Raw genomic sequence first — 25,686 nt, 5'->3', positions numbered from 1 at the left:
GCACTGAAAGGGAAGAGCAGAATTCTAATCCAGATTCTGCCAGTAACTTATTGCCTGACCTTGGGCAAATAATATCCTTTCTAAGCCTCAGTTTCCTCATGTGTAAAAGGAAAGGTTTGGGATAGATGACTTCAAAGCCTTTCCTACTGTTGAAAAAAAAAAGATTCTGATCTCCAAAAAAAAAAAAAAAAAAAATGCTGTATTAACCTAACATTACACCCTACATATTTAAAGGAAGGGAAGGTATTTGAAAAGTTACTCATCACAAAATGAAAGCACTCTTTAAAATGAGTTACTTGATATTGTGAAAAGTTATGATATTCAGCATCATCATTCATGGTCAACAGAGAACAATGAGAAAGATTTCTCGAGATGTAATCAAAGAAAAGGTTTTTAGGCATACTATAAGGAAAAAATCGCAAATATCTAAACACACTGGTTACATGAATTATAAAATTTAATTAAAACTGCCTCAAAAATTGTCACTGAGAAGAGACTATGTGGTGGAGCTTATGTTTGTCCTATCAAATATAACGAAGTCCAGAAAGAAACAGTTTCAAAAACTAAGGCCAAGCTGTGCCGGCAATGTAACACGATCACAAACATAACCTCCATTGTCCCTCCAGCTCTCAGAGATGTAGGCACAGAGAGTGCAACTACAAGGCACAAGGAAATAAAGAGAAGCTCCTGGCAGGCTGTAAATCTCCTACCTCAGCTCTCTGGCCTGGGGGTTCTCCTGTCTCGTGTCTGTCTCGTACCCTCTGGCCGGCTGGGAAAGCAGACGAGGAGGACGGAGCAGGGAGGAGGCAGTCGGGGAAGGGAGTTTTGGCTTAGGAAGCATGTAGCATCATTACCAGGCCTCAAACTGCATGATCATCAAAGACATTTAGTACTGGCTAACAAATACAAAAGTAGCAAAGACTTGATAAAAAAACTCAAAAGAAAAGGAACACAGTTTAATGTTTTTAACCCAAGACCACAAACTAATGGAAAACTACTGGGAAACTAGGAAACATCTTGGTGCAGATTAGGTTTAGACCAGCGTGTTAAATCATATACCATAAACTCCAAATGAATAATTCGATCTCAGCATAAAAAGTCACATCATTACAAAGGGAAAAATAGAACAAAAACAAAAAAAAAATGATTAGAGACAAATTCTTAACCAAAGGAACATAAGTGATCACAAAAGGTAAAAAAGGAAATTTTGATTGCATAAAATTTAAAAAACTCTTACATGAAAAAAATTATTTCATCTGTAATAAGAGAAACTATTAGGCACAAAAAACCTACCTTTCCATAAAACATCTCTGATAAAAGTGTGCTATTCAATATACTCAGGGAAACACATCATACACACACATATATGAATATATACATAAAAATGCATATATGTACATACGTGTATACCTCCAGGATAAAATGTCTCCTCTGCCTACCTTTTAAAGCCCTCCAGAACCTGGTCCCAATCTATTTTTGCAGCTTCACTGGACATTTTTCCCCCTTTTGATACCATGAGATTCAGCCAAAATAGCTTTTGTCTGTCCCTTATACAATATTCCATGCCCATCTCCCATCTCCTTGCCTTTGCACTGCCTGGAATACACTCCTTCCTTCCATCCACTTTACTGAATCCCTCCTTGTTTTCAACATGTCGTTCAAGCAGCACCTTCTCCGGTGAAGCCCTTTCTGATCTCCCAGTTGTTAGTGTCCTCTTTCCTTAATCAAATGTGCAAATGTTCCTATTTATTCACTTTATGCTGTATGTATTTGCATTTCTTCTTTCCCTCGTTAGAATGCAAGCTCCTTGTAAGTAGGGATTGTTTCCATTCCTTATCCATAAAGCCCCAGAACTGAAAATGGAACCCAAAACAGAGCAGGCACTTTAAACTTGCTGACTTATCAATAGATTAGTATATGGTACACGTGTATCTCCAAATATCTTGGAATTAGGAAGTTGAAGGTACATGTGACCAAGAGGCCTTCCCCAATAAAGGAATATGAACAACTCCTAAGAGAATTGCAAACTATCAACAACCCTATAAAAACAATGATTTGAATCCTTGATGAGAGAAACACAAATCAATTTAGGTTTTATCTCACACCCCTCAAAACGACAAAGATGATAAAAGACCAAAACTGTTAACACCTGGCAAAAGCACAAAGTAAGTGCTTAATAAATGCCTGCTGCCAACTGAAAAATTAATGGGTTACAGAGAAACAGGCTCACTCTTAACGATATTTTGAATTCATCCAACTATTCTGGAAAATCATTCTAAATCATTTAATGAAATTCGCTAAACCATTCATACCCTTTGCCCAATACTAAAAGGGAACCAATGTCTCATTAAATGTAATAATGTCCCAAGACAAACCCAGGGATTATTATGAACATAATTACAAAACACTTTGCACACAAATAAAGGCAGACCTAAACAACTGGAGAAACATTCATTACTCATAGACAATTCTACCTAAGTTAAGTCACCTAGTCAGCGCTATGCCAACCAAACGACCAAGGAATTATCTTATAGAGCTAGAAAAAATGACAAAATATACCTGGAAGAACAGAAGGTCAAGAATCTCAAGGGGATCCATAAAAATATGTGAAGGAAAGTGCCGAGTAAAACAATCCAGTGCTAGGAAACAGAGCGGTGGATCAGGTACACAGCACGCAGCAGTAAACGGTCACAGTAATCTAACATCTGATAAACTCAAAGACTCAAGTTTTTGGGGCAAAAACTCACCATCTGACAAAAACTTCTAGGAAAAACTGGAAAGCAGTTTAGAAGACACTAGACATGAACCAGTATCTCATACCATACGTCAAGACAAGGTCAAAACGGACAAACAATTTACACAGAGCGTTATTATAAGTAAATTTAGGGGAAATTTGCCGGAAAATTGTACCTGTCAGATCTACAGATGAGAGAAGGGTGACCAAACAAGAGACAGAGAGGATCATGAGGAGTAAAACGGGTAATTTTGATTTTGTTATGTCATTTCAGTTGTGTCCCTCCATGACCTCACTGGGGATTTCCTCGAGAAAGATACTGGAGTGGTTTGCCATTTTCTTCTTCCATTCTGTCAGGCAATGAGAAGTTAAGTGACTTGCCCAGGGTCACACAGCCAGGAAGTGCCTGAAATCGGATTTGAATTCAGGTCTTCCTGACCCCAGGCCCAACGCTCTATCCACTGTGCCACCTAGCTGAAGACCAACGTAGCCAAAATTAGAAGGAAAACAGAAAAACTGGGGGAAAATTTTACAGCAAATTTCTTTGATAAAGGCCTCATTTCTCAAATATATAGGGAATTAAGTCAAGTTTAGAAAAATAAAATTCATTCCCTGACATATGGGTCAAAAGATATGTAACATGAACAGGCAGTTTTCAGATGAAATAATCAAAGCTATCTATAGTCATATGAAAAAATACTCAAAATCACTACTGATTAGAGAAATGCAAATCAAAACAACTCTGAGACACCACTTCATACTTATCAGATTGACTAACATGACAGAAAAGGAAAATCACAATGCTGGAGGGGAGTGGAAAAACTGTGATACTAATGGTTTGTTGGTGGAGTTGTGAACTGGTTCAACCATTCTGAAGAACAATTTGAAACTATGCCTACAGGGCTATAAAACTGTACATACCCTTTCATCCAGCAATATCCCCACTAAGTCTATATCCCAAAGAGATCAGAGAAAAGGGGAAAAGGCCTATCGGTACAAAAACATTTGCAGCAGCTTGTGGGGGGTAGTAGTGACAAAGCAAGTTCTGGTATAGGATTATGATGGAATACTATTGTGCTATAAAAAATGACAAGCAGGATAGTTTCAGATAAACCTGGGAAGACTTTTATATGAATTCATGCAAAGTAAAGTCAGCAGAACCAGGAGAACATTGTACACAGTAATAGCAATATTTTTAAGAATGACTAATTGTGCTATTATGATCGAGACAATGATTCAGCCAATTTCCCCAAGGACCTATAATGAGAAATACTATCCACCTCCAGAGAACTAAACGAACTCTGAATATAGAATTGGAGCATACTTTTTTATTTTTCCTTCAGGTTTGTCTATGTTTCCTTTTGCAACATGGCTAATATGTAAATAAGTTTTGCATTATTTCTTATGTACAACTGATATCGAATTGCTTGCCTTCTCAAGGAGGGGGAAGAGGTGTCAGGGACGGAGATAATTTTAAACTTAAAATTTTTAAAAATTAATGCTAAAAATGCTTTACATGTAATTGGAAAATATTTAAATATTAAAAAAAAAACCCTGTAATGTCTAATTCCCAAACAGGAGAATAGATGAAATATTATTCTCTTTTCTAGGGTAGAAACATAGAAGACTATAGAACCAGAAAGTTATACGTAGACAGACTGTCACCGTTTATGTAGACTGAGTATGCTTAACCATTTTTCTTTGTTATAATGGAGGGTTGTAGGGAGTAGTAGGGGAAATGGGAAAGAAACGATACCATGAAACTATTATGGTATAAAAACACAAAGGGAAGACTGAGTATAGTCCCACCAAGAGACTGTCTGCTTCCAAGGACTAGTCTAGCTATGTATAAAGTAAGGCAAGAGGATACCCTGAGGCATGTCAGTGAAGGACATGTTCCAGAGGATTTTACCAAACTGCAAAGGTATGGAATAAGCTTTAGGCTAAAAGGCTGTTCTGCACTTTCTGAGGATCAGCTTAGCTGTATACAGAAATCCCAATCACCAATAAGCCGACGACCTGGGGATGAGCTCTTCGGTCATGGAAAACTATTAAACCAAAAAAAACCACAAAATGGCACTTGATTCTATATAGCCCCATTCCACCTTCTGTAAACCTAGGGACTAGTACTTTAAATGTGAGATCCTTGTCTAGTTACCAATGAGGAGACATACTACTGTGAGAACGGAATTGAATCATATCAATCTTGTCATTCTCAGTAAAAATGAAACCACAAGACAGAAAGTTGAAACTAAATAAAAGAATTCACAGATCCTTCTCCATGAGGCAAAAAAAAAGTAGTTTAATTGGTTTTTATCATGTATCTAAAGGCAACAAGAAACATTTCATGACACATTTGGGCACTTCATATTGCAGTGCTCTCAATGAACACTGATCAAAAGAATCCTAGGAAGATCATTGCAATTTATGTAGCAACATCTACTGTAGAACACAAGGACGTAGAGAAATTCTACAAAGAAGTAGGTAAGACCATCCAAATTAAATTAATGTATACCTTACTACTTGGTGTCTTTAATGCAGAGGAAAGCATAGAGGAGGCACAATGAAACAATGTTGGAAAATATGGCTCAGAAAGAGGACAATGGATTATAAAATACACTGAAGTCTTAAGCCCATATGTCACTTTTTTCTTTTTATCACAACAAATGTTGGTTGAATACTTATTATGATTACATGAAAGGTACTTGGATGGAACACAAAGAGAACAAGATAAAGTCCCTATTCACAATCCAATTGCAAATACTTTTTCAAAAAAAGTCAGGAGTCACCAAACAGCATTACCACCACCTCCCCACATCCAAAAAAAAAGTAGGGAATAATCAACGATGGAGGGGCTGTAGGAAAACAGGTACAATAAGGCACTGCTGCCGTAAAACCATTCTGGAAAGTAATTTGAAATTATGCAAATAAGAGGCTCTACTTCAAGGCTTAGCCCCAAGGTCACTGAGAAGAAAGTCCCATTTACATCAGAATTTGTTGCTGCTCAGTAGCCTCTGACTCTGACTCTGCGACCCCCATTCTGGGTTTTTCTTGGCAAAGATACTTGGAGTGTTTGCCATTTCTTTCTCCAAATCATTTTACAGACAAGGAACTGAGGCAAATAGAACTGACTGACTTGCTCGGGGTCAGCCTGCCAGCAAGTGTCTGGGGCCAGATTTGCATTCATGAGGCTCAGCCTTCTGGATTCCAAGTGTTTAGTGATACAGTTCCTTTTTACATTCCTTTAATCCAACTATTCCAAATTGTTTTCTGGAATGGTTGGGCCATTCTAGTTTACAACTTCACCAACAATGAAGATTCTGATGCTTCAATTTCCTTGTCTAGACCATGGAGAACACTTGGATTCCCCCACCTTGGAGGTCTTCATGTACAGGTTAAACGACCATTTGATGGGTAAGTGGGAATTCACTTCATGCCAGTTTTGAACTAGATAGATTTCTTCTGAAATTTCCCTTTAAATTCTCAAAATTATTTGATACATCCTATCCCAGTTCATTTTAGTTGAACTTTTCAAGGATACCTCTTGCTCACTCCTTGTCTTCTTTGCTGGTTCACTGATATCCTCCTAATCCAGTGGTGGGGAACCTGCAGCCTCCAGGCCACATGTGGCCCTCTATGTCCTCAGGTGTAGCCTTGTGACTAAATCCAAACTTCACAGAACCAATCCCCATAATAAAAGGATTTATTCTATAATACTTGGACTCAGTGAAAAGGCCGCATTAGGTTAGGACCTAACCTCTACCCCATAAGGGTATCTTTGATTTTCTCCTTTGTCAATCTCATGCATTGCTATGGTTTCTGAACTATATATATAGTCTGGTATCTCCAACTATCTGCTGGTTACTTCCACCTGGATGGAGAGCCTCCACTTTAAATTCATCATGTACAAAATAATCCTACCCTTATCAACTTCTCTATTTCTGTTTTAAGTACCACTATATTCCCAGTCACCCAGGATCAAAAAACAAAAACAAACAAGTCATCCTTGATTCTTCCTTCTCCCACGTTACTCAGATCTAATGAGTAATTCAGTCCTGTACTCCTCTTCACATACGCTGCCACTGCCCTAGTACAAAGCACCCGTTACCACTCTGGGGCCTTCCTATTTAGTTAGGGAGAAAGGGCATACATATGAAATAGCAAATAGGAATGAAAGGGACATATCTGCTAGGTGATACAACTGATACTGCCATCAAGAAGCTTCAAGTGCTTGACAGTGAAGCTAGACACTAATATAATACTAGCACATAATATAATAGCACTTTAAGGCTTGCAAAGCACTTGACACACATGATCTCATCTGGTTCACATACATGGGGGGGAGGGGAGACTAAGTCCCAAAGAAGTTAAATGACTTCTCCAGGGTCACAGAGTAGTAGGCATGCAAGGCAGGATCCAAACCCAAGTCTTTCCTAGGTCAGATCATGCACTCTATGTAATACCACCTCTTGAAGGCCACAGTTTAAACGAACAAAAATAAGCAATCAAATGTGCAAATGGAAAGCATCTGACTGCAGCCTGAGAACTTGTGCTGGGGAAGAGTGGGTTTTAAGGGTCTCGAGGTCAGGAGGTAGGTAAGGTCGATGAAGAAGGTGGAGGCACTTGAATGTCAAGCTAAACCACTTGTCCTCTATCAGACACAGACAGAATCCTAGAATGTCTGAGTTAGAGAAGCCCTTAGGGATCTAAACCTAATGTAGTCCAATCCCCTCATTTAAAGTTTTAGTCTCTTGAGATTCAAAGAGGCTGACCTGGTCAAGGTCATGGGTCCAAAGGCTGTTTAACATCACAGAATTCACTAAGAATTAATACTAAAAACTTTATTTTAAAAATGTTTCCAAAGTAGCTCAAAACTTTATTTTGAGCAACTCATCATCTCTGGACAGTGGGAAGTAAGTAATTCTTATCTAAAATATGAAACAATGTAAGACCAAAATATACACAAGAGTTGGCCAAGTGGGCTCAGTGGGTCAGTCCTAAGTTGTAGGCCCTGAACCCTTACCACTTTCTCATAAAGGAGATTCTCTGAATAAAAGGCCTCACACCACAAATCCCAGCCCCAATACCATATGCTACTAAATCACGAACAGCTTCCTAGGGGGAGGAAAACCCACCTCTAGTTCAGTGGAAGACATACATTTGTCTAGATTTAGAATGGACTAGTCAGTCCACATTCAGCTATGGCTATGATGGTGTCCTGTCAATAACGTAGTTCACTGTCAAGGACGCGGTTTCACACAGTAATAAGATAATTCCCATTAATTAAGAACCCAAACTCCTGGAGCAATTCAAGGGCCAGGTTCTGCCAGGATGCAAAGACAAATACAAAGACAGCGGGCAGAGGTGCAGTCCTCAGCATCTTTAATACTATTTACAACCAAAGGACTAAGGAAAATACCTCAAATAAGAAACCCATTACCCCCCAAAATAACTGAGAAAATAGAATCCTATTTCTCCAAAAAGCTTTGCTCCTATCTAGTTGTGATTTGCTAGGTAATTAATGTATATTTATGCAATGAATAAGATAACCTTATTCTTCTCTAAGTAATGTCTTTAGACATAAAATGCTCTGCAAACAGACTGTTTGTTTCCTCTTCTTCCTAAGCATAGAGAACAACAATACAAGTAAAACAGGAACAAAATCCAAGGGAGAAACTACTCCCAATTTAAGAGATGAGGGATGAAAGAATGAGGCAGCAGCTCCTGCAGACTGACCACACCAGGCCTGAAAGGTCTAAAGCAAGGGAAGTTCTCTTTCACAGGAACTAACAGGCAGCTCTTCAGAATGGATAGAATGCTGGCTAGGTGTGTGTAAAACCTGGGTTCAAATCTCTCTCTCTGAGTCTTGGTTTCCTCACCTGTAAAACAGAGCTAATAATACCTGTAAGCATCCACCTCTCAGGGTTGCTGGGAGGATCAAATGAGATGAGGTAGGTATAATATACTGAAAACTTTACAGTACTATATTTAAAGTCAAGAAGCAGTTATTAAGTGCCTACTGTGTGCAAAGTACCATGCCGTAATTCACAGTATTGCCAGGTGTTACCAGTAAAGCAAAGAGCATGTAAGTGGGAGGAAGGAGATTTGGGTTCTAGCTTCAACCTTACCACTCACTTAGTGTGACCTCTGCTTTACTTCTGTCTCAGGCCTTGATTTCCTTGTCATCAAAATTATATAAAAAAACCTGCTTCATTACAGGGAAGCAGGTACTCTGGTACACTGCTGCTAAAACTGTAAGGGTCGTGCAAGTATTTTGGAGAAAAACAGCAATTCAGAAGAATCACAAAACTCATCATTTCTTTTACCTCAGTAATTCTACTAGAATTTTATTCTAAAAGTATTTAAAAGGAGGGAAAAAAAGCTATTAACACAAAAATATTTACAGCTGTTTTATTTGTAACAGCAATAAATTATAAATAGCCTATATATCAAGTGACTAGAAAACAGCTGAATAAAATATTCATTACATTGTATTAATGTAATAGGACATTATGGTACCATAAAAATAAACAAACATGAAGCAAACAAGGAAATAAGTAACTAAGTAATATAAAATGAAATCAACAGAAACATAATAAAAACACTGACATATACGTATAGCTATGAAAATGTCGAAAATAGAACTTCATACTAAACTGACAAAGACATAAACATTTTTTATTTGTATTCATTTGATTCTGTTTTGTTAAATACTAAGGAATTAATGTAAGATTTTATTCTACAGTTTACATGTTAATTTGTCACTGTTAACGGTTAAGTGTTTAATTTCAAAAATAAGTGCCCTGTTTTTATTTCACAGGTTTTTGGAAAGGGTGTATGCAAAAGCACTTTGAAAAGCTCAAGTGCTATACTAATTAAAGGAGGACAGATAGTGAACTCCAAGTGAGGAAATCAGCTCTACACCAACACAGGTCAGCACCTTCTTTGCAACTTTAACCTTAAAAGAATTGCCTTGAAGCACTGAGAAGCAAAGGGACTTGCCCAGATTTGTACAACAGTCAGTAAGATCTGAGATAATACTTGAAGCCAGACGTTGGCTTCAAGACTGGACCTTTATCCATTATGGTGCATCACCTCTCCTAAGGGAATCAATATGCTATTGGATGGCATGAGTGGGCAAATGCAACATTCTGGTAACAATACACTCACGCCTCCCCGGTTTGCAGATTATTTTTAATAATTTTAGGGGCAAAAAATACATTTAATAGTAAAATCAAACATAACCGTTTTTTGAGGATTCTAAAGGCATTTTGGGGCGGCTAGATGGTGCAGTAGGTAAGAGTGCAGGGCCTAGAATCAGAACACTTCAGCTGCCTGAATTCACATCTGGCCCCAGACTAGCTCACTTATTAGAGACCCTGGACGAGGCACTTCACCCTGTTTGTCCCAGTTTCCTCATCTGTAAAAATGAGCTGAAGAAGGAAATGGCAAACCACTCATCGTTGTCAAGAAAACCTAAATGGAGCCACAAAGAGTCAGACATGACTGAAACAAGTGAACAAAAAGCATTTTAGGATCTCATAATCCCTAAAGTCATGCAATTTAAGCAGAGATTATAATCTAGCACAAATGCCTCATTTTACCAATGAGGAAAATGAGGCCCAGAGAGAATAAATTACTTGCCCCAAATCACATAGGTAATGAGTAACAGAGCCAGGATTCTAACCCAGGTCCAAATTCTGTGCTCTTTTCACTACACCATGCTGCTTTCTATAGGTCTGTCTATAGACAGAAACCATCAATATAGTAGCAAAGCCTGGAAGTGTTGGCTAGTAGACATTTCTAATTGACAATATACTGGAAAAACCACCTTTTACTGTGCCTGTAAATATGTAAATGGTATTAAGAGGTAGGTGAGAGAATCTCTTTCCAATTTGGTTAATATCCTTCCTCACATTTATAGTCTTTACAGCTTACCTGGCTAACAAGTCTTTGAGCCCAAAGAGTTCTCTACCAATTACCCAACTGTCCCTGTAGATGCATATATTAAAAGCTACATATTTCACTTTTCAATCCAGCAAGTTCCTGTCTCCTGCTCACGCTGACAGGAGGATTACATGAACAAGGAACAGGAAGCAAACTGAATGGAAATACAAAGGAAAATCACAGATAGGATGTTTTTTTAATCCTAGTTATTCTAATTGACTTTATTACTACTGTTAAAAACTGCTAAAGTGTCTCCACTTTTAATGGCTTTTTCCCTTAGGAGATATTTCAAAGAAATTGTAATTAGACAATTAACTAATGACTGCCTTTCCTATTCTTTACAAGCTAACTCACTTCCCCTTGACACCATGTCACTGCCCTCTCCTGGCTCTCTTCCTACCTGTCCGACCACTCAGTTTCTCAGTTTCCCTTGCTGGATCTTTGTCTAGATCAAGCCTGATAATGCCAGGGATCCCACAGGGCTCTTTTCTGAGCCCTCTGCCCCTGTCCTTCCACACAGTTTTACTGGGTGTTCTCATCAGTTTCCACACATTAAATTTTCATCTCTATGCAGATGATTCTCAATGCTACTTAGACAGCTCTAACTTCTCTCCTAACCTCCAGAATGGCATCTCCAACTACCTGTTGGACATCTCTAACTGGATGCCCTATAGACATCTTAAACTTAATAGGTCCAAAAGTGAGTTATTTTCCCCCCAACATTCCCTCTCCAATTTCCTAACTCCCTTATTACTGTGAGGGAACCACCAGTCACCCAGGCTCACAGCCCACTTGTCATTCTCAACTCCTTACTCTTTCTCACTTCTTGTGGCCCATCGATTTCATCTCTGAAACATGCTTTCTTCATTCCTCTGACACTGCCACCGCCCTGCTGCAGGCCCTCATCACCTTGTACCTTGACCACTATAACAGCCTGCTGGTGGGTCTGCCTGCCTCAAATCTCTCCCGAGATGCAGTTCGTTCTTCTTCAGCTGTCAAACTGGTCTTCCTAAAGCTCAATTCGGACCATATCCCAAATCTACACCTCCCCTCCCCCCAGTGGTTCCCTATCACCTCCAAGATTAAATATAAAATCCTATTTGTCATTACAAGTTATTCATAAGCTGGCCTCTCCCACTTTTCCAGTCTTCCAATACCTTTCTCTCCCCCTTTGCCACCCCACCACCTGTCCCCCATATTCTGTAATATAGTGATACTGGCTTCCTCAAGTTTCCTTGGACAAGATCGCACATCTTCCTATTCGGTGCACTTTCTTTTTGCTCTAGGTCTGGAATCCTTTCCCTTCTCATCTCTGCCTCCTGGTTTCTTTCAAGTCCTAGATAAAACCTCACCTTCTCCAAGCAGCCTTTCCTGATTGCCCTCAACATGAGAGCCTTCCCTCTGTTAATGATCTCTAAGGTAGCTTACATTTTTTTGTGCAGTTGTTTGCATGTTGTCTCCCTCATCAGAAGATGAGCTCCTTGAAACAGGAACCATCGCTTTCCACTTGTATCCCTAGCACTTAGAACAATGCTTTTCACATAGTAAGCACTTAAAAAATGCCTCCTTCATTCATTAAAAGAAAGAAGACAGCTGGAATATGTCTCCCTTTTATTTTGGCACTCCCCTCTCTCATTCCTAGCCCCACCAAAAAAATAAAAAGTCCAAGAACTTCTGAAAAACATCTCCTGGGAACAAATGGCTTTCTGTCTTCTACAGTGAACTACTTACTATTCTAACGTGCCAAGATTTTGCCACAGATGTAATCCAGGGCATAGATTCACTTTCTTAGGTTTCCTATAACTAAGTCTGACCATAACTCAAAAGAGATTATACCAATACTTCAGATTTCATGAACTTGGAACTCAAAGTTCTAAGTGTCATTTAAGGGAAAGGAAGGGGAAAGTTGGGGGTGAACTGATATTCTTAATCGTAGAAACAAGCCTCACCTGCAGGGTAACTATAAAGGAAACCCCTTCCCATGTTCTGTTCCGTTATGACAAAGACTTCCAAATACTCAGGAAGCATTTCAACTTGTATCATTAACAAGTGTATTTAACTACAAGGCTGAATTAAGGGGCCAAGGGAAAACAGCTTTCTTTGCAATGAAATTTGGGGATGAAGGTGAAGGAGAAGGTAATTCTTACATAACATAATTGTAGCTGAATCTGCTCCATGGATCCTATTTTCTAACCCTTCAAGTTCACAAACCAAGATACAGGCTAATTAATAAATGACTCCTTTCCCTGGCTTCTGTGTACACTCCATTTTAGCACCGTGTGAACTTGGATTTATGGTAAAATGGGATTCAGGGTAACCTTGCCATGCACGTCCAGCTCTATTTCCTGAACCTGATGGAACATTAGATACCAATACTAGAGCTTCCAACTGATGATGCTGGCAGGGTGGGAGGCCAAAGTAATCTAACCGTTCAAATCAACATTCTCCAAGGCAAACAATAACAAGAAGGCCCTCGCATGTTCCTGAGTGCTCCAGTGAAGGGTGATCTGAATACCTAAAACAAGCTGTCTAATCAGAGAAACACAATAAGTACCTCCAAAGTGTTTGGACTGTGTGTCTCTTTGGGTAGGTAGATGCCAGGAGGCAGCAGAAGGGCATACAGCACAAAGCACCCTGGAATAAAGAAAGAATTGGTTAACCTCGAGTCAACGTTTTTCACTCCAAGAAGCAGGGACGTGCAGAAAGGAAGCTCTCTCCCATTCTGCTTGGGCACAGACGAGCATCCTGACAGCGCCAGGCTGGATCTGCCTGTGCTGCAGGACTCAGAGGCCAGCTTCCCAGGGAGCCAGCACATCCTAATGCACCGCACACCCTGCCCTGGATTACTGGGCGCTCACATGGCTCCTTCTGCCTAGGAGGAGTGAGGGGAAGCTCTGACCCAGACTGAGCCCCCAGACCCACCCTGGACAGTGTGGGGGACAGCAGGCCAGGCTGGGAAGTGGAGGCCCTGCCCAAGGGGGCCCAGCCCAAGGGGGCTCTGCCCAAAGGGGCCCGGCCCAAGGAGGCTCTGCCCAAGGGGGGCCCGGCCCAAGGGGGCCCTGCCCAAGGGGGCTCTGCCCAAGGGGGCCCCGGCCCAAGGGGGCTCTGCCCAAGGGGGCTCTGCCCAAGGGGGCTCTGCCCAAAGGGGCCCGGCCCAAGGAGGCTCTGCCCAAGGGGGCCCCGGCCCAAGGGGGCCCCTGCCCAAGGGGGCTCGGCCCAAAGGGGCCCGGCCCAAGGAGGCTCTGCCCAAGGGGGCCCCGGCCCAAGGGGGCTCTGCCCAAGGGGGCTCTGCCCAAAGGGGCCCGGCCCAAGGAGGCTCTGCCCAAGGAGGCTCTGCCCAAGGAGGCTCTGCCCAAGGGGGCCCCGGCCCAAGGGGGCTCTGCCCAAGGGGGCTCGGCCCAAAGGGGCCCGGCCCAAGGAGGCTCTGCCCAAGGGGGCCCCGGCCCAAGGGGGCTCTGCCCAAGGGGGCTCGGCCCAAAGGGGCCCGGCCCAAGGAGGCTCTGCCCAAGGGGGCCCCGGCCCAAGGGGGCTCTGCCCAAGGGGGCTCTGCCCAAAGGGGCCCGGCCCAAGGAGGCTCTGCCCAAGGAGGCTCTGCCCAAGGGGGCCCCGGCCCAAGGGGGCTCTGCCAAGGGGGGCCCTGCCCAAGGGGGCTCTGCCCAAAGGGGCCCGGCCCAAGGGGGGCCCTGGCCCAAGGGGGCCCTGCCCGAGGCTGTCAGGGATCATCCGGCTGCCTGTAGAGGAGTAGGTGTGCGTACACATGTACATGTGTGTATGTGTCTGTGCATGTGCGCATATATGCGTGTGCACGAGTGCATATGTGTGCGTACATGTGTGCATGTATGTGTGCATACGTGCGCGCGGATGTGTGCACACATGCCTGTATGCTGTGTGTAGGCATGTGTATGTATGTGCGCATGTGTGCATGTCTGTGTGTGGATGCATGTACACGTACGCGCGTACACGCAGACGCCCGCCCGCACCACGCACCGCCCCACGCACGGCCCGCGCGTCACGGGGCCCCTCCATGCCCCCCCCAGCCGTCCTTCCCCCCATCACTACGGTTACACAACCTCCGCCCCCCTCCCGCCCCCCCTCCCGCTCCCTCCGGCCTCAGTTTCCCTCTCCCCCTCCCTTCCGCATCCCGCTCCCGTCCGCCCCTCCCCCCGAGGATGCTCCCGGGCAGGATGCCCCGCCCCCAACGGGGGCCTCTCCCCCCGCGGCCCCCCCCGGCCCTCCCGGGCTCGCCGTCCCGCGGCCCTGCCGCTCGCCCCGAGCCCCCCCGCCCCCCGGCTCCGGCCCGTCACGACGGCCGGCTTCCTTCCCGTGACTCACCCGCGGGGCCCTGGCAGCGGACGGCCGCGGCTCCCCGCCGGGGGCTGGGCCCCCCGGGCCTCCAGGGTCCGGCCCGCCCGGCCGGCAGGCAGGCAGCGCTGGCGGCTGAGCCCCGACGGCGGCGGCCCTTCGGCGGCCGCTCCGCACCCGCTCCCGGCTCGGCTCCGACTGGGTACGGATCAACAACAAGATGGCGGCCAGCCGAGGGGGCGGGGGCCTGGCGTCATAGCAACCATACCGGCAAGGAATACGCCCCTCGCCGGGGCGGCTTCCCCAATCACAGGCCGCTTCGCCCGCCGGCCGGGGTCAGCGCCCCCTGCTGACAGGTCGCGCGGCCCGTCAGTCCAAAGCCTCCCGCATCCCCAACGCCTACTCGGGTCCGCAACGCCAAGGGCACGTGACCGTGACGGGCCTCTGCGCCTGGGCCGCGCGCTCCGAGCGGCGGGAGGCCTGCGGGCCGAGGGCGCTGCGACGGGCGGGCTTCCGGGGGGCGGGCGCGGGCCGGGCCGAGGGGGGGGCGCGGGCCGGGCCTGAGGCGGGGGCGGGCCTCGGGGCGCGGGCCGGGCCTAGGGGGGGGGGCGCGGGCCGGGCCTGAGGCGGGGGCGGGCCTCGGGGCGGCGGGCCGGGCCTGGGGGGGGGGGGGCCCAGGCCCCGCCCCTCCCCCCCCCCCCCGCCTGGGGCCCCCTCGCCTCAGAGGAGGGAGCTGCCGCCCCTCCAGGCGGGGTCTGACCTGCGCAAGAGCGGCCCAAGCAGGTGTAGACGGGACCCAGGGCGCGCCCGAAGACGGCCACGGTGCCAGCAGGCAGCGGCCCGAGGGCTTCGGGGGAAATGGGGCAGTGATGCGGCCCAGGAGAGCGCAGGGGCGATGGGACTGCCGAGCTGGGCCGAGGAGCCCCGCGCGGGCAGTGCAGGTGGATGAGGTGGAAGGGGCGGACGGGGCGGCCCAGGGATCGCTTTGGGGACTTGCGGGGGCTCCCCTGCCTTTAGGAAAAGAAGCATCTCTCCTAAGGCTACCACTTATTCTGGGCAGCCGGGTGGTGCAGTGGGTAGAGCACCAGAGCAGGGGGCAGGAGGACCTGAGTTCAAATCTCACCTCAGACACTTGGCACTCACTAGCTGTGAGACCTTGGCCAAGTCACTTAACCCTAACTGCCTCATCCTGGGTCATCTCCCGTCATCCTGATGAATATCTGGTCACTGGATTCAGATGGCTCTGGAGGAGAAGTGAGGCTGGTGACCTGCACAGCCCTCCCTCAAAGTCAAGTGCAAGTCACGTCATCTCTTCTCTGGTGGCATGGTCTTCTTCAGCAAGGAAGGACACCACACACACCATTGATTCCATTGATTCCACGTGGCTTTGAATCAAGAGTCCCTCCGCTGGTGTTAGATTGGAGCCCACATCTCCCTGGCGTCAAGGGCAGCATGCTTCCTACTATTGTCACCCTGCCTCTGACCAGTCTCTAAAGAATCCAAGTTCTGGGTGACTGAAAGGGCAGTGGAGGCCAGTCTGTTTGGTGTAAAAAAACTGGAGATTATGACAAGGATAATCTACGGAGGAGTGATGGAAGATGCCCAAGATGTGTGCTCAGATGGATCGTCATGCATCAAGAGCCAGTGGTAACAGATGGATAGCCCACCTCCAGCACTAGGACTCTCATGATGTTAGAAAACATTCTAAGTGTTAGAAGACATCCGCTAGGACACCAGAAGTGAGGGTTGCAGAGGACAAGTGCGGATGGCTTATGAGCTGCCCCTTTGCCAGGGCCTACGTAAATGACATTTCAGATCCATGAAGCATTAATGTTGTTTTCCTCCTGTGTAAAGCAACCTACTTAACATTCATATCAGCTGCCATGGAGACCTGTTCCAACACATGTTATTTGGCTCGTCTTCATAGAGATCAGTCAGGAGTGGCGGGTACAAGTCCTAGAAGAAGAAATGTTCCCCTCAAAGAAGCCGGTTGCATTTTTTGCTTGGCAATTTCTTTCACAGCCTGAGGGACTATAAAATAGGCCATCTTGGGTCAGAGGAATAAGGAAATTCCATGGCTCTGGGCCCTCTACTTCCCTGAAATTCAGACCCACAAGCTATTATTATTAGCGCTGCAGCAAAACCCAAATGGCCCCAATGATCAGGCCTCAAAGAGCGAATGTCATCAGAAAGAGAATGGGCTTTCCGTGGGGAATTTGAACATATTAGGCTCAATTATTACTGTGATAACTATAGTGGTGTTGACTAATGAGGCTTGTTAGGGCTTTAAAAAAAGAATTTGGCCCAGGGATTGGGCTCTTACATTAAACCATGACCTTGGGCATTTCCCATGCTATTGCCAAGAGATTCCAGGAATCCTGAGAAGTTGAAGCAGCTGTGACTAGCCAGCATACCACAGGTCACAGCCTTTATGACATGGTTAGCTTCACTCAATCAGCGCATCTAAAGAGCTTCAAACCTTCTTTATCACTGGAATCCTTTCTGGATCCCCAGGTTCCCAATAAATGATGACCTAAACCCAAGTAGTACTACTAAGCTACCCACAAGCAACTAGGCCTGTAATCAGACAGGGACAACCGCCCTGCAGGTCCATGCAGGATGATAGAGTTATGAGGAGTGGCACTGAGGAAAACTAGAGTTTGAAGCATTCACACCCAAATGCCCAAGGGGAGAGATGCTGGACGGAGCTAGGATAAAAAGGACTCCACCTCAATTTTTTTTTTTTTGGTGATGCAACCAGGATAGGAAGCTCCTCAGGACACCAGACCACTAAGCAAAGCTTCCAGGGCTACTTTTGCTTCCTTTCTCCTAGAAAAGGTCCAGTTTACTCCACATGACATGAAGCAAATGCTCAATTACTCCACTGGGGAGGATTCCCCGATTTTGGTTAAAATTCAGACTCTTGTACATGGTATAAATAACATTTAATCTAGCATTAAGGCCCTCTACAGTCTGGAGGCAACTTACTTTTCAATCAATAAGCATTTATTAGACTCTGAACTCTCATTGGATTTTCTAGCTTCTTGAGGACAAAGACTCTTTGACCTCTTTCTCTTTTTGTATCCTCAGTATTTAACACAGAGCCTGGAACAGAGGTACTTAAATGCCTGCATTAGATAGGAACTTAATGAATGCTTATTGACTGACTGACCATTAAATCAATTAATCAATCAATAAACATGTATCAAGCTTCAGATGCTCCAAACACTATACTAAACACAGGGAATACAAAAAGTGTCTAAAGATACTCAAGGAGCTTACGATCTAATGGGGGAGACAAAATGCAAATAGATAGATACAAAGCAAGCTACGTACAAGATTATTACCCATTTATGTTTATACATATATAATATATAATAATTATATATATTATATATTATTGTATTTATATTTATGTATTATACTACATACAAGAAATTACCCATTTCCACCTACCCTGAACTCAAGCTAAACTGAGCTACTTCCTATGCCATGATCTTGTCCTGCCCTGGCTCACATCTGGATGATCTTCCTTGCATGGAATGCCTCGTTGTTCTTGTGGCCACCTGTTGAGAGCTTTCTCCCTCAAGGACCAGCTTAGATTCCCACTCCTCCACCAAGTCTTGCCTTAGTGTTTCAGCTGAAAATGATTCTCTAATCTCAAATTTTCCTAGAAAGCTTTATCTGGATTTCTCCTTTGCCTCTTAATCAACTTTGCTTTATACATATCTGTAAAATGTCCCTCCATTAGACTGTAAGGACTTTGAAGACTGACTTTTGTGTTTCATCTTCATATGTACAGTACCTAGCATATAACAGATCCATAATGAATATTTGTTAAATTGAATTTGACACATGAGCTAATTGATGATTGGGATACAATAAAGGAAACGGGCAAAACTAGTGGTTGGAAATTGACCTCTTTTCTATTTCCCAAGAATGGGAAGCAGATGGCCAAAGTAAGATTTAGGCATCCTCAGCTCATTAATGATGATAGTAACAGCTTATATTCATTTATCATCAATCATTGTGGAGCTCAAAGCACTTCGTAATTTTTTAAAAAGAAAAATCCCCTTATTAATCCTTCTAGAGCATGCCTGGAAGGTAAGGTGAGAGCAAGCTGTTATAGCATTCTGCGTATTACAACGTAGCTTCTATTATAGCAGCTAGGTGGCGCAGCTGATAGAGTGCTGGACTTGGAGTTGGGAAAAACTGTTTTCAAATCCACTTTCAAGCTGTGTGAGTCACTTAACCTCTTTCTGGGTCAATTTCTCCCTCTATAAAGTGGAGATACTAACTCTCAGGGTTGTTGTGAGGTAAAATGAGATAGTACTGATAAAACACTTTGCAAACCTCAAAGCACTAAATGCTAAATATTTTTATTATTATTAAGCAGAAGAAATGGGAGGGTAATCATTGAAACCTACCTAGAGAAAAGACCCAGATTTCCTGCTTCCTCTCCTACTAATGTCTCCACTAAATGGTGAGGGCTTCTGAGGCTGCTTCTCCTAACCCTAAGGTGGGACAGCATCCTCCAAGAGAACTGTAATATTCCCTCAATTTCAGGCTGTCAAGCAATGTTATTGATGGCACGAGAGAGCAAGGGACAAAATCATAAACTATTGTACCCAATAACTCTTACATGCTTTTAACAATTTTAAAAAGTGTGGAGGAAAATGGAAGACAGTAAGAAAGGAACTGAGGGCTCATTGGGCTCTCAACAAAACACTTAGAGAATCACAGGCTGCCAGTGCAATGGGATGTCTTCTGTTCGTTACAGGGTGATCTGACCCTGCTATGCTTCTCTTTTTTTAAGAGTTATCTTATTGACATTCAATCTCCCATTAGAGTAAAATAACACCTTTATTTTTTGTAAGATTATTCTGATAGTGAAACACAAACTGGAAGTTAGGGTCGGTCTAAGGTAGTAGGAGAAAAGGAAGGGAGGGGCTGGAGGGAAGTAAGGAGTCAGCAGGGTATGAAACCAGCAGGGAAATGAGTCAGCCTAGAACCCTTTTATGTATCTCACCCATTTCCAAAAAAGTACGGCTACTAATTTCTTAAAACAGTTCTGGCCCATGCTGTGCAGATTTGCCTCAGAGCCAGCGTCGTGCTCCTGTACTGCTGCTGAAGAGATAATCTCTGCCTGTAACTAGATGTGAAAAGCAGTGAGTTCTATATGACTTCACCTTGGCAGGTCCAAGCAGGATCTTAGGGTGTGTAAGGGAAGTAGCATATGGCCAGCCATTTTCATCCAGCTAAAAATTGAGCTCCTGAAAGGTAGTCCCAAGACATAAGGCAACTCACCAGGAAAGGGTAGAGAATTTGGAACTATGCCCCCAGAAGCTATTAAATTGTACATACTCTTTGACCCAGTAATGCCACTACCAAGTCCATATACCAGAGATCAAAGAAAGATGGAAAGGACCCATATATACAAAAATATTTATAGCAGATCTTTTTGTTGTGGCAAAGAATTGGAAACTGAGAGGAAGCCCATCAACTGGGGAATGGTGGAACAATTTATGGTATATAATAAATGAGAAAGGGACGGTTTCAGAAAAAAAACTGGGAAGATTTGTATGAACTGTTGCAAAGTGAAGTGAACAGAGCCAGGAGAACGTTCTACACAGTAACAAAAATATTGTAAATATAATCAACTGTGAAAGACTCTGATCTGAATAAACTCTGATCAATGCAATGACCCACCATAACTCCTAAGGACTCAAGATGAAACATGCTATCCACCTCAGACAGAGAAATGATGGATTCAGAGTGAAGACTGAAGCATATTCTCTCTCTCTGTCTCTCTCTCTGTCTCTGTGTGTGTGTGTCTCTCTCTCTGTCTCTGTCTCTCTGTCTCTGTCTCTCTCTGCCTCTCTCTGTCTCTTTCTGTCTCTCTCTCTCTCTCTCTGTCTATCTCTCTCTTTCTCTGTCTGTCTCTCTTTCTCTGTCTGTCTCTCTCTCTCTCTCTCTGTCTCTGTCACTATCTTTGTCTCTGTCTCTCTCTCATGTTCATGGCTAATGCAGAAATTTGTTTTTCAAGATTATACTTTGTATGTTAGTAATGGGTTTTTTTTTTCTTGCCTTAATGCAGGGGCGGGAAGGGGAGGGAAAGAATTTGGAACTGAAAAAAAGAATTATGAGAGAGAAATCAGGGGAAAAAAGTGTGGGGGGTATTAAGTGAAGGCTAAAGAGGCAGTGGTTGGGGTGGCCCTGCAAGTCCTGAATTGCTTTCAGTCCAGGCCAGAAGGGAAAGTATGAATAAGCTTAAAGCAAAGGGGCGTGAATGTCAGGGTGTCATTGCACAGGGAGTCTGGTCAAGGGAGCCTTCCTGTTTCCTAAAGGGCCAAGGTGGCAGTGATGGCACTTGTTCCAAACTGAATTTGGTGACAATATGTCCCTTCATTTGCAGAAGGGGCAGGAAATAGAGAACTTACCAGGGTCCTGGGCTCTGCCATCAAACTGCTGCTGCTCAGTGGGAAAGAAAAAGGAAACGAGGGAAAAGCAATTAGCAGTCTCCCCACCTGCACACACCCCCACACCAGCATCTAGTTCTAATACCCAGAATTGCTATAGCCTTTGCTTATTCTAGCCCAAGGTGCTAGATGTGGGTAGCTCCCTTGATCTAGAGCTCTGATCTATCAATCAAACAACACACATTTATTAAGCACCAAAGGTCTACCAGGTGGAGACAGCTTGATGACTAAGTGGATAAAGCTCTGGACCTGGAGTCAGGAAGACCTGAGTTCAAATCCAGTCTTAGACACTTACTAGCTATGTGATCCTGGGCAAGTCACTTAACCTTTGTTTACCTTAGTCCATTGGAGAAGGAAATGGCAAACCACTCCAGTATCTAGACCAAGATTTGACATCCTATGATCCGCAGGGTCCTGAAGAGTCATTCATGAAAGACTGAACAATTATCAGGTAACATTGGAGGAATTGCAGGTACAAAGGCAAAAAACAAATAGTCCCTGCTCTCCAAGAGCTTATAGTCTACGGGGAAGTCAATAGGTGCATACATTTGTTCAGTTGCTTTTCAGTCATGTGCAACTCAGTCATTGTGACCCCATTTGCAGTTTTCTTGGCAAAGATACAGAGTGGTTGGCCATTTCTTCCTCCATTTCATTCTATGGATGAGCAAATTGAGGCAAACAGGATAAGTGACTTGCCCAGGGTCACACAGCCAGTAAATGTCTCAGGAAGATGAGTCTTCCTGACTCCAGGCTTCACACTCCATCCACCACATCATTTATATATGTTCATATGTAAGTACACGCAAAATTATATACCAGAAAAATACAACATAGCTTGGTGGAAGAGGTAGGCTACATGAGTAAAGGTAGCATAGGCTGAATTTTGAAGTAAACAAGATATGGGGAATTTGTGGAGGAAAAGGGACAATCAAATAGGGGCAGTACTATCTTGGAGATAGCTCTGGTGCCAGTGGTTGTTAGTAGAAGTGCCCTTTGAGATCATATTTATAAAGTGCTTGGCCCAGGGCCTGGCATGTAGGTGCTTAATAAATGTTTATCTTACACCCTTTCCCCTCCCTTTCAAACCCCATTGATTGAAGCAGGCTGAGCTATACCAGACTGAGGATGCTGCTAGCTTCATCATCCTTTATTCTTAGCTCCCCAACAGAATTTTCATTTCTTCTGGTGCTAGGCGAAAGAAGAAAGTAAAGGAAGCAGTGGAAGATGCCTTCAGGGGCCCTAGCATTAGTGATCTTGAAAAATCTCTGGTAAAACTGTTTCTAATAGGGCAGGGGCCTCAGCAGAGCAGGTTGCTTCTGCCATAGAGTGGTTGTCAGACCCCAGCAACTGGCTTTGAAAGTAAGGCAGTTGATTAAGGATGATCAAAATCCTGTGAAACCCAGGGAGAAAAGGGAACAGAAGGCTGCTACTTTACCTGTCCAGTAACAGAGTCTGGGAGGATTGTCCATGTGTTTGCTGGCTTAGCGCCATCCTAGAATAAAAGGAAGGAGTATCAGGTAAGTGGAATTAAGATTCTTTGTGCCTAGAGGAATTTCTGCTTTGCCTCTAACCTATACTCTCTTTCGTGATGACGTGTTAAGGCTTCACACTTGATATGGAGATAAGTAATTTGGGTAAAAAAATGACCTATTAAATTGAACTCCATCTATTAAAGGTTAAATTTTATTGCCATTCCTCATTATAATAAAGGCCTCTAAATGGAATACGGGGCCCTAATACTTAAAGAACGAAGTATTCTTCAGTCCCCATTAGTGATGCTAGATGAGGCCGGCAGAGAAAATATCTTATGCCAAGTTACTGCATCCATCCATCCATCCAGTTGACATTCCCTGAGAAGCTACTGTGTGCACAGCCCCTGGGCTCAAGGTTGAGGAAAAGAAAAACGTGGAAATTCTACAGTTGAAATCAGAGAAGGAGGAAAGGGAGACACTCAAGAGTAAAATTCTGAACACAAAAGGGGAAACAATTCCAGTGAGGCAGAAAAAAAGGACATGTCTGAAGAGACAAATGTGGATGTGCACAGGAAACCAACTAACTTAAAGGAAAAAAGAAATATACAGAAGATAGAAATAAGGCTGGGTAACAGAAAATGAATATAAAAGCATGATATGGTTCACTAAAAATAATGTCAAGTGCTCAATAAAACCCACAGTGACCCGAGATTGTCAAGAAAAGTTAAAGACAACAAAAAGGTGTGGGTTTTTTAAGCTACACTGGAAGAAAAGATCCAAGAAAGGAGAGAGCTTTTGCTTGGGAAGGCAGCAGCTAACAAAAGAGAGAAACCAATGTTTCCCCATTCTTATTTTGCTTCTATTCCCTCTGCCCTTGCACTGGAAATGATGAACAAAATGGCTAACAGGAGATGATACGATAAGTACGGTCATAGCAAGAGAGCATCGTGCTGCCCTTAGATAATTCAAGACACCTTCCCAGATGAACTGTATCTCCAGGTACCAAAAGAACTGGTACATAGAGTTGCTGTCAGCCATATTTGAAAGATACGGAAAATGGGAAAGGTAGCGCAAGATTGGAGAAGGGCAAATGTCCTGATTTTCAGAAAAAGGAAAAAAAACCAGAATCTGCAAACTGTAGGAGGCTAGTCAACTTGATTTCAATTCCTGGGAAATTCTAGAATGGATCATTATAGAGGTATTGGTAAACTTTTAGAAAGGGATATGGTGACTACCATAGCCAGCTTGGCTTCTCAAGAACAATGATCCCAAGCTTCCTACCCTATATCCAACCCAGAGAAGCCAGAGGCCCACACACCCTCTTCCTTTATCTCTCCCTAACCAGCCCAGAGGAGCCAATGCCAATGTGATCAATGCCCAGTGGACTCTCTTCTTCTTCTGATGCCCTCTAAAATCACCTGCCTCCACCCCCATTCATCCCAGAGAAACAGCCATGAGACAAAGGAATAGTGTCTCTAGCCTTTAACTTGAAACCACTCAATGGACACAGTGAATGCACCCCAACTCATCTGTGCCTACCTCAAGGAATATTGAAAAGGCCCCTAAACACAGCAACAATTTGGAAAACCCAAAGGGAACTGCTCAAAAGGACTGCCAGAAGCCACTGGAGGCTATGAGAGGGATCACTCAGGGAAATCTAATAAATGGACTTGACATCTGTGAACACTGGGCCTCCACAGGGCAAATATGAGTAAACAGAAGAAAATACCAAACACGATGAGAAAAATCTATGGGTTAGAAAACCCAAAAAAGAAACCCAGATGAAGAAAGTTTGACACCTCCGATTTAAGAACACTAAAAATGCAACTACAAATTAATTGGAACAATAATCTTGGTCAAGTAGTAAGATATAAAATAGAAAGCCTTTTTTTATGTTACTAACAAAAGTCAAGAGGTAAAGATAGAAAAAGAATTTTCTTTTAATATAATTACAAAATATAACATCTGGAGGACCACCTATAAAGACACACATAAGAATTATAGGAATATAACTATAAAACACTTTACAGAAATATAGACCTAAATGATTAGAGATATATTAATTACTCATGGTTGGACTATGACAATGTAATAAAAATGATAACACACCTAAATTAATTTATAGGTTCAGTGTCATACTAATCAAACTATCAAAGGGTTACTTTGTAACTAAAACTAAAAAAGAATTAATAACAAAATTCATCTGGAAGAAAGTTAAGTAAGAGTCTCAAGGTAGATCTTTTTTAAAGTGGAAAAGAAGTAGCTTAGCTGTACCAGACTGCAAACTAGATTATAAGGCAATAATTATAAAAATTTCCCTAGTACTTATTAAAAAATACAAACATCGATCAGTGAAATAGATTAGATATACAAGATCCAGATGCAATTGATCATAACAGCATAATGTTAGATAAACCCAAGAATTCCAAACACTAGAGTAAGGCTTATCTGACAAAACTATTAGGTAAACAAAAAGGTAGTTTGGAAGAAATTAAGGTCAGGCCAACACCTCACTCTATACCATAAACTCCAAATGGATACGTGACCTAGATATAAAAGAATATCACAACTATAAATAGGAAAAGATTTTTTTACCAAACAGGGGATAGAGCAGATCACAGGTAATAAAAATAGATGCTACTGATTAAACAAATTTGAAAAATTTTCTCCACAAACAAAATCAGCATAATTAGATTAGAATGAAAATAATTACCTAATGATCTTCGCAGCATACTGCTCTCATAATGGTCTG

At 43.4% G+C, this 25,686-nt stretch overlaps 2 protein-coding genes across 4 annotated transcripts in view; both read right to left on the bottom strand.

Annotated features, from left to right (window-relative positions):
• Positions 1-15,382, bottom strand: part of IP6K1 (inositol hexakisphosphate kinase 1) — a 79,744-nt gene extending 64,362 nt beyond the window's left edge. The window contains exons 1-2 of the mRNA XM_072650862.1: positions 15,014-15,382; positions 13,236-13,315 (exon numbers count right to left, since the gene is read on the bottom strand). The gene's annotated coding sequence lies outside the window, so the exon portion shown is untranslated. The remainder of the gene's footprint in view (positions 1-13,235; positions 13,316-15,013) is intronic.
• A 4,445-nt stretch (positions 15,383-19,827) lies between these two features.
• CDHR4 (cadherin related family member 4) overlaps positions 19,828-25,686 on the bottom strand; it is a 39,917-nt gene continuing 34,058 nt past the window's right edge. For 2 of the 3 annotated variants that reach the window (XM_072650839.1, XM_072650847.1), the window contains exons 17-20: positions 22,898-22,954; positions 22,578-22,650; positions 21,424-21,454; positions 19,828-20,135 (exon numbers count right to left, since the gene is read on the bottom strand). In XM_072650839.1, the coding sequence (XP_072506940.1) occupies positions 20,080-20,135; positions 21,424-21,454; positions 22,578-22,650; positions 22,898-22,954 (217 nt within the window). In that variant the 3' untranslated portion in view covers positions 19,828-20,079. The remainder of the gene's footprint in view (positions 20,136-21,423; positions 21,455-22,577; positions 22,651-22,897; positions 22,955-25,686) is intronic. The other variant, XM_072650831.1, reaches the window with a different exon arrangement.

Source organism: Notamacropus eugenii, chromosome 1 (genome assembly GCF_028372415.1).
Source record: "Notamacropus eugenii isolate mMacEug1 chromosome 1, mMacEug1.pri_v2, whole genome shotgun sequence".
Lineage (NCBI taxonomy): Eukaryota > Metazoa > Chordata > Mammalia > Diprotodontia > Macropodidae > Notamacropus > Notamacropus eugenii.
Note: the sequence above shows the minus strand (reverse complement) of the source record. Positions and strands in the feature narration are given on the sequence as shown.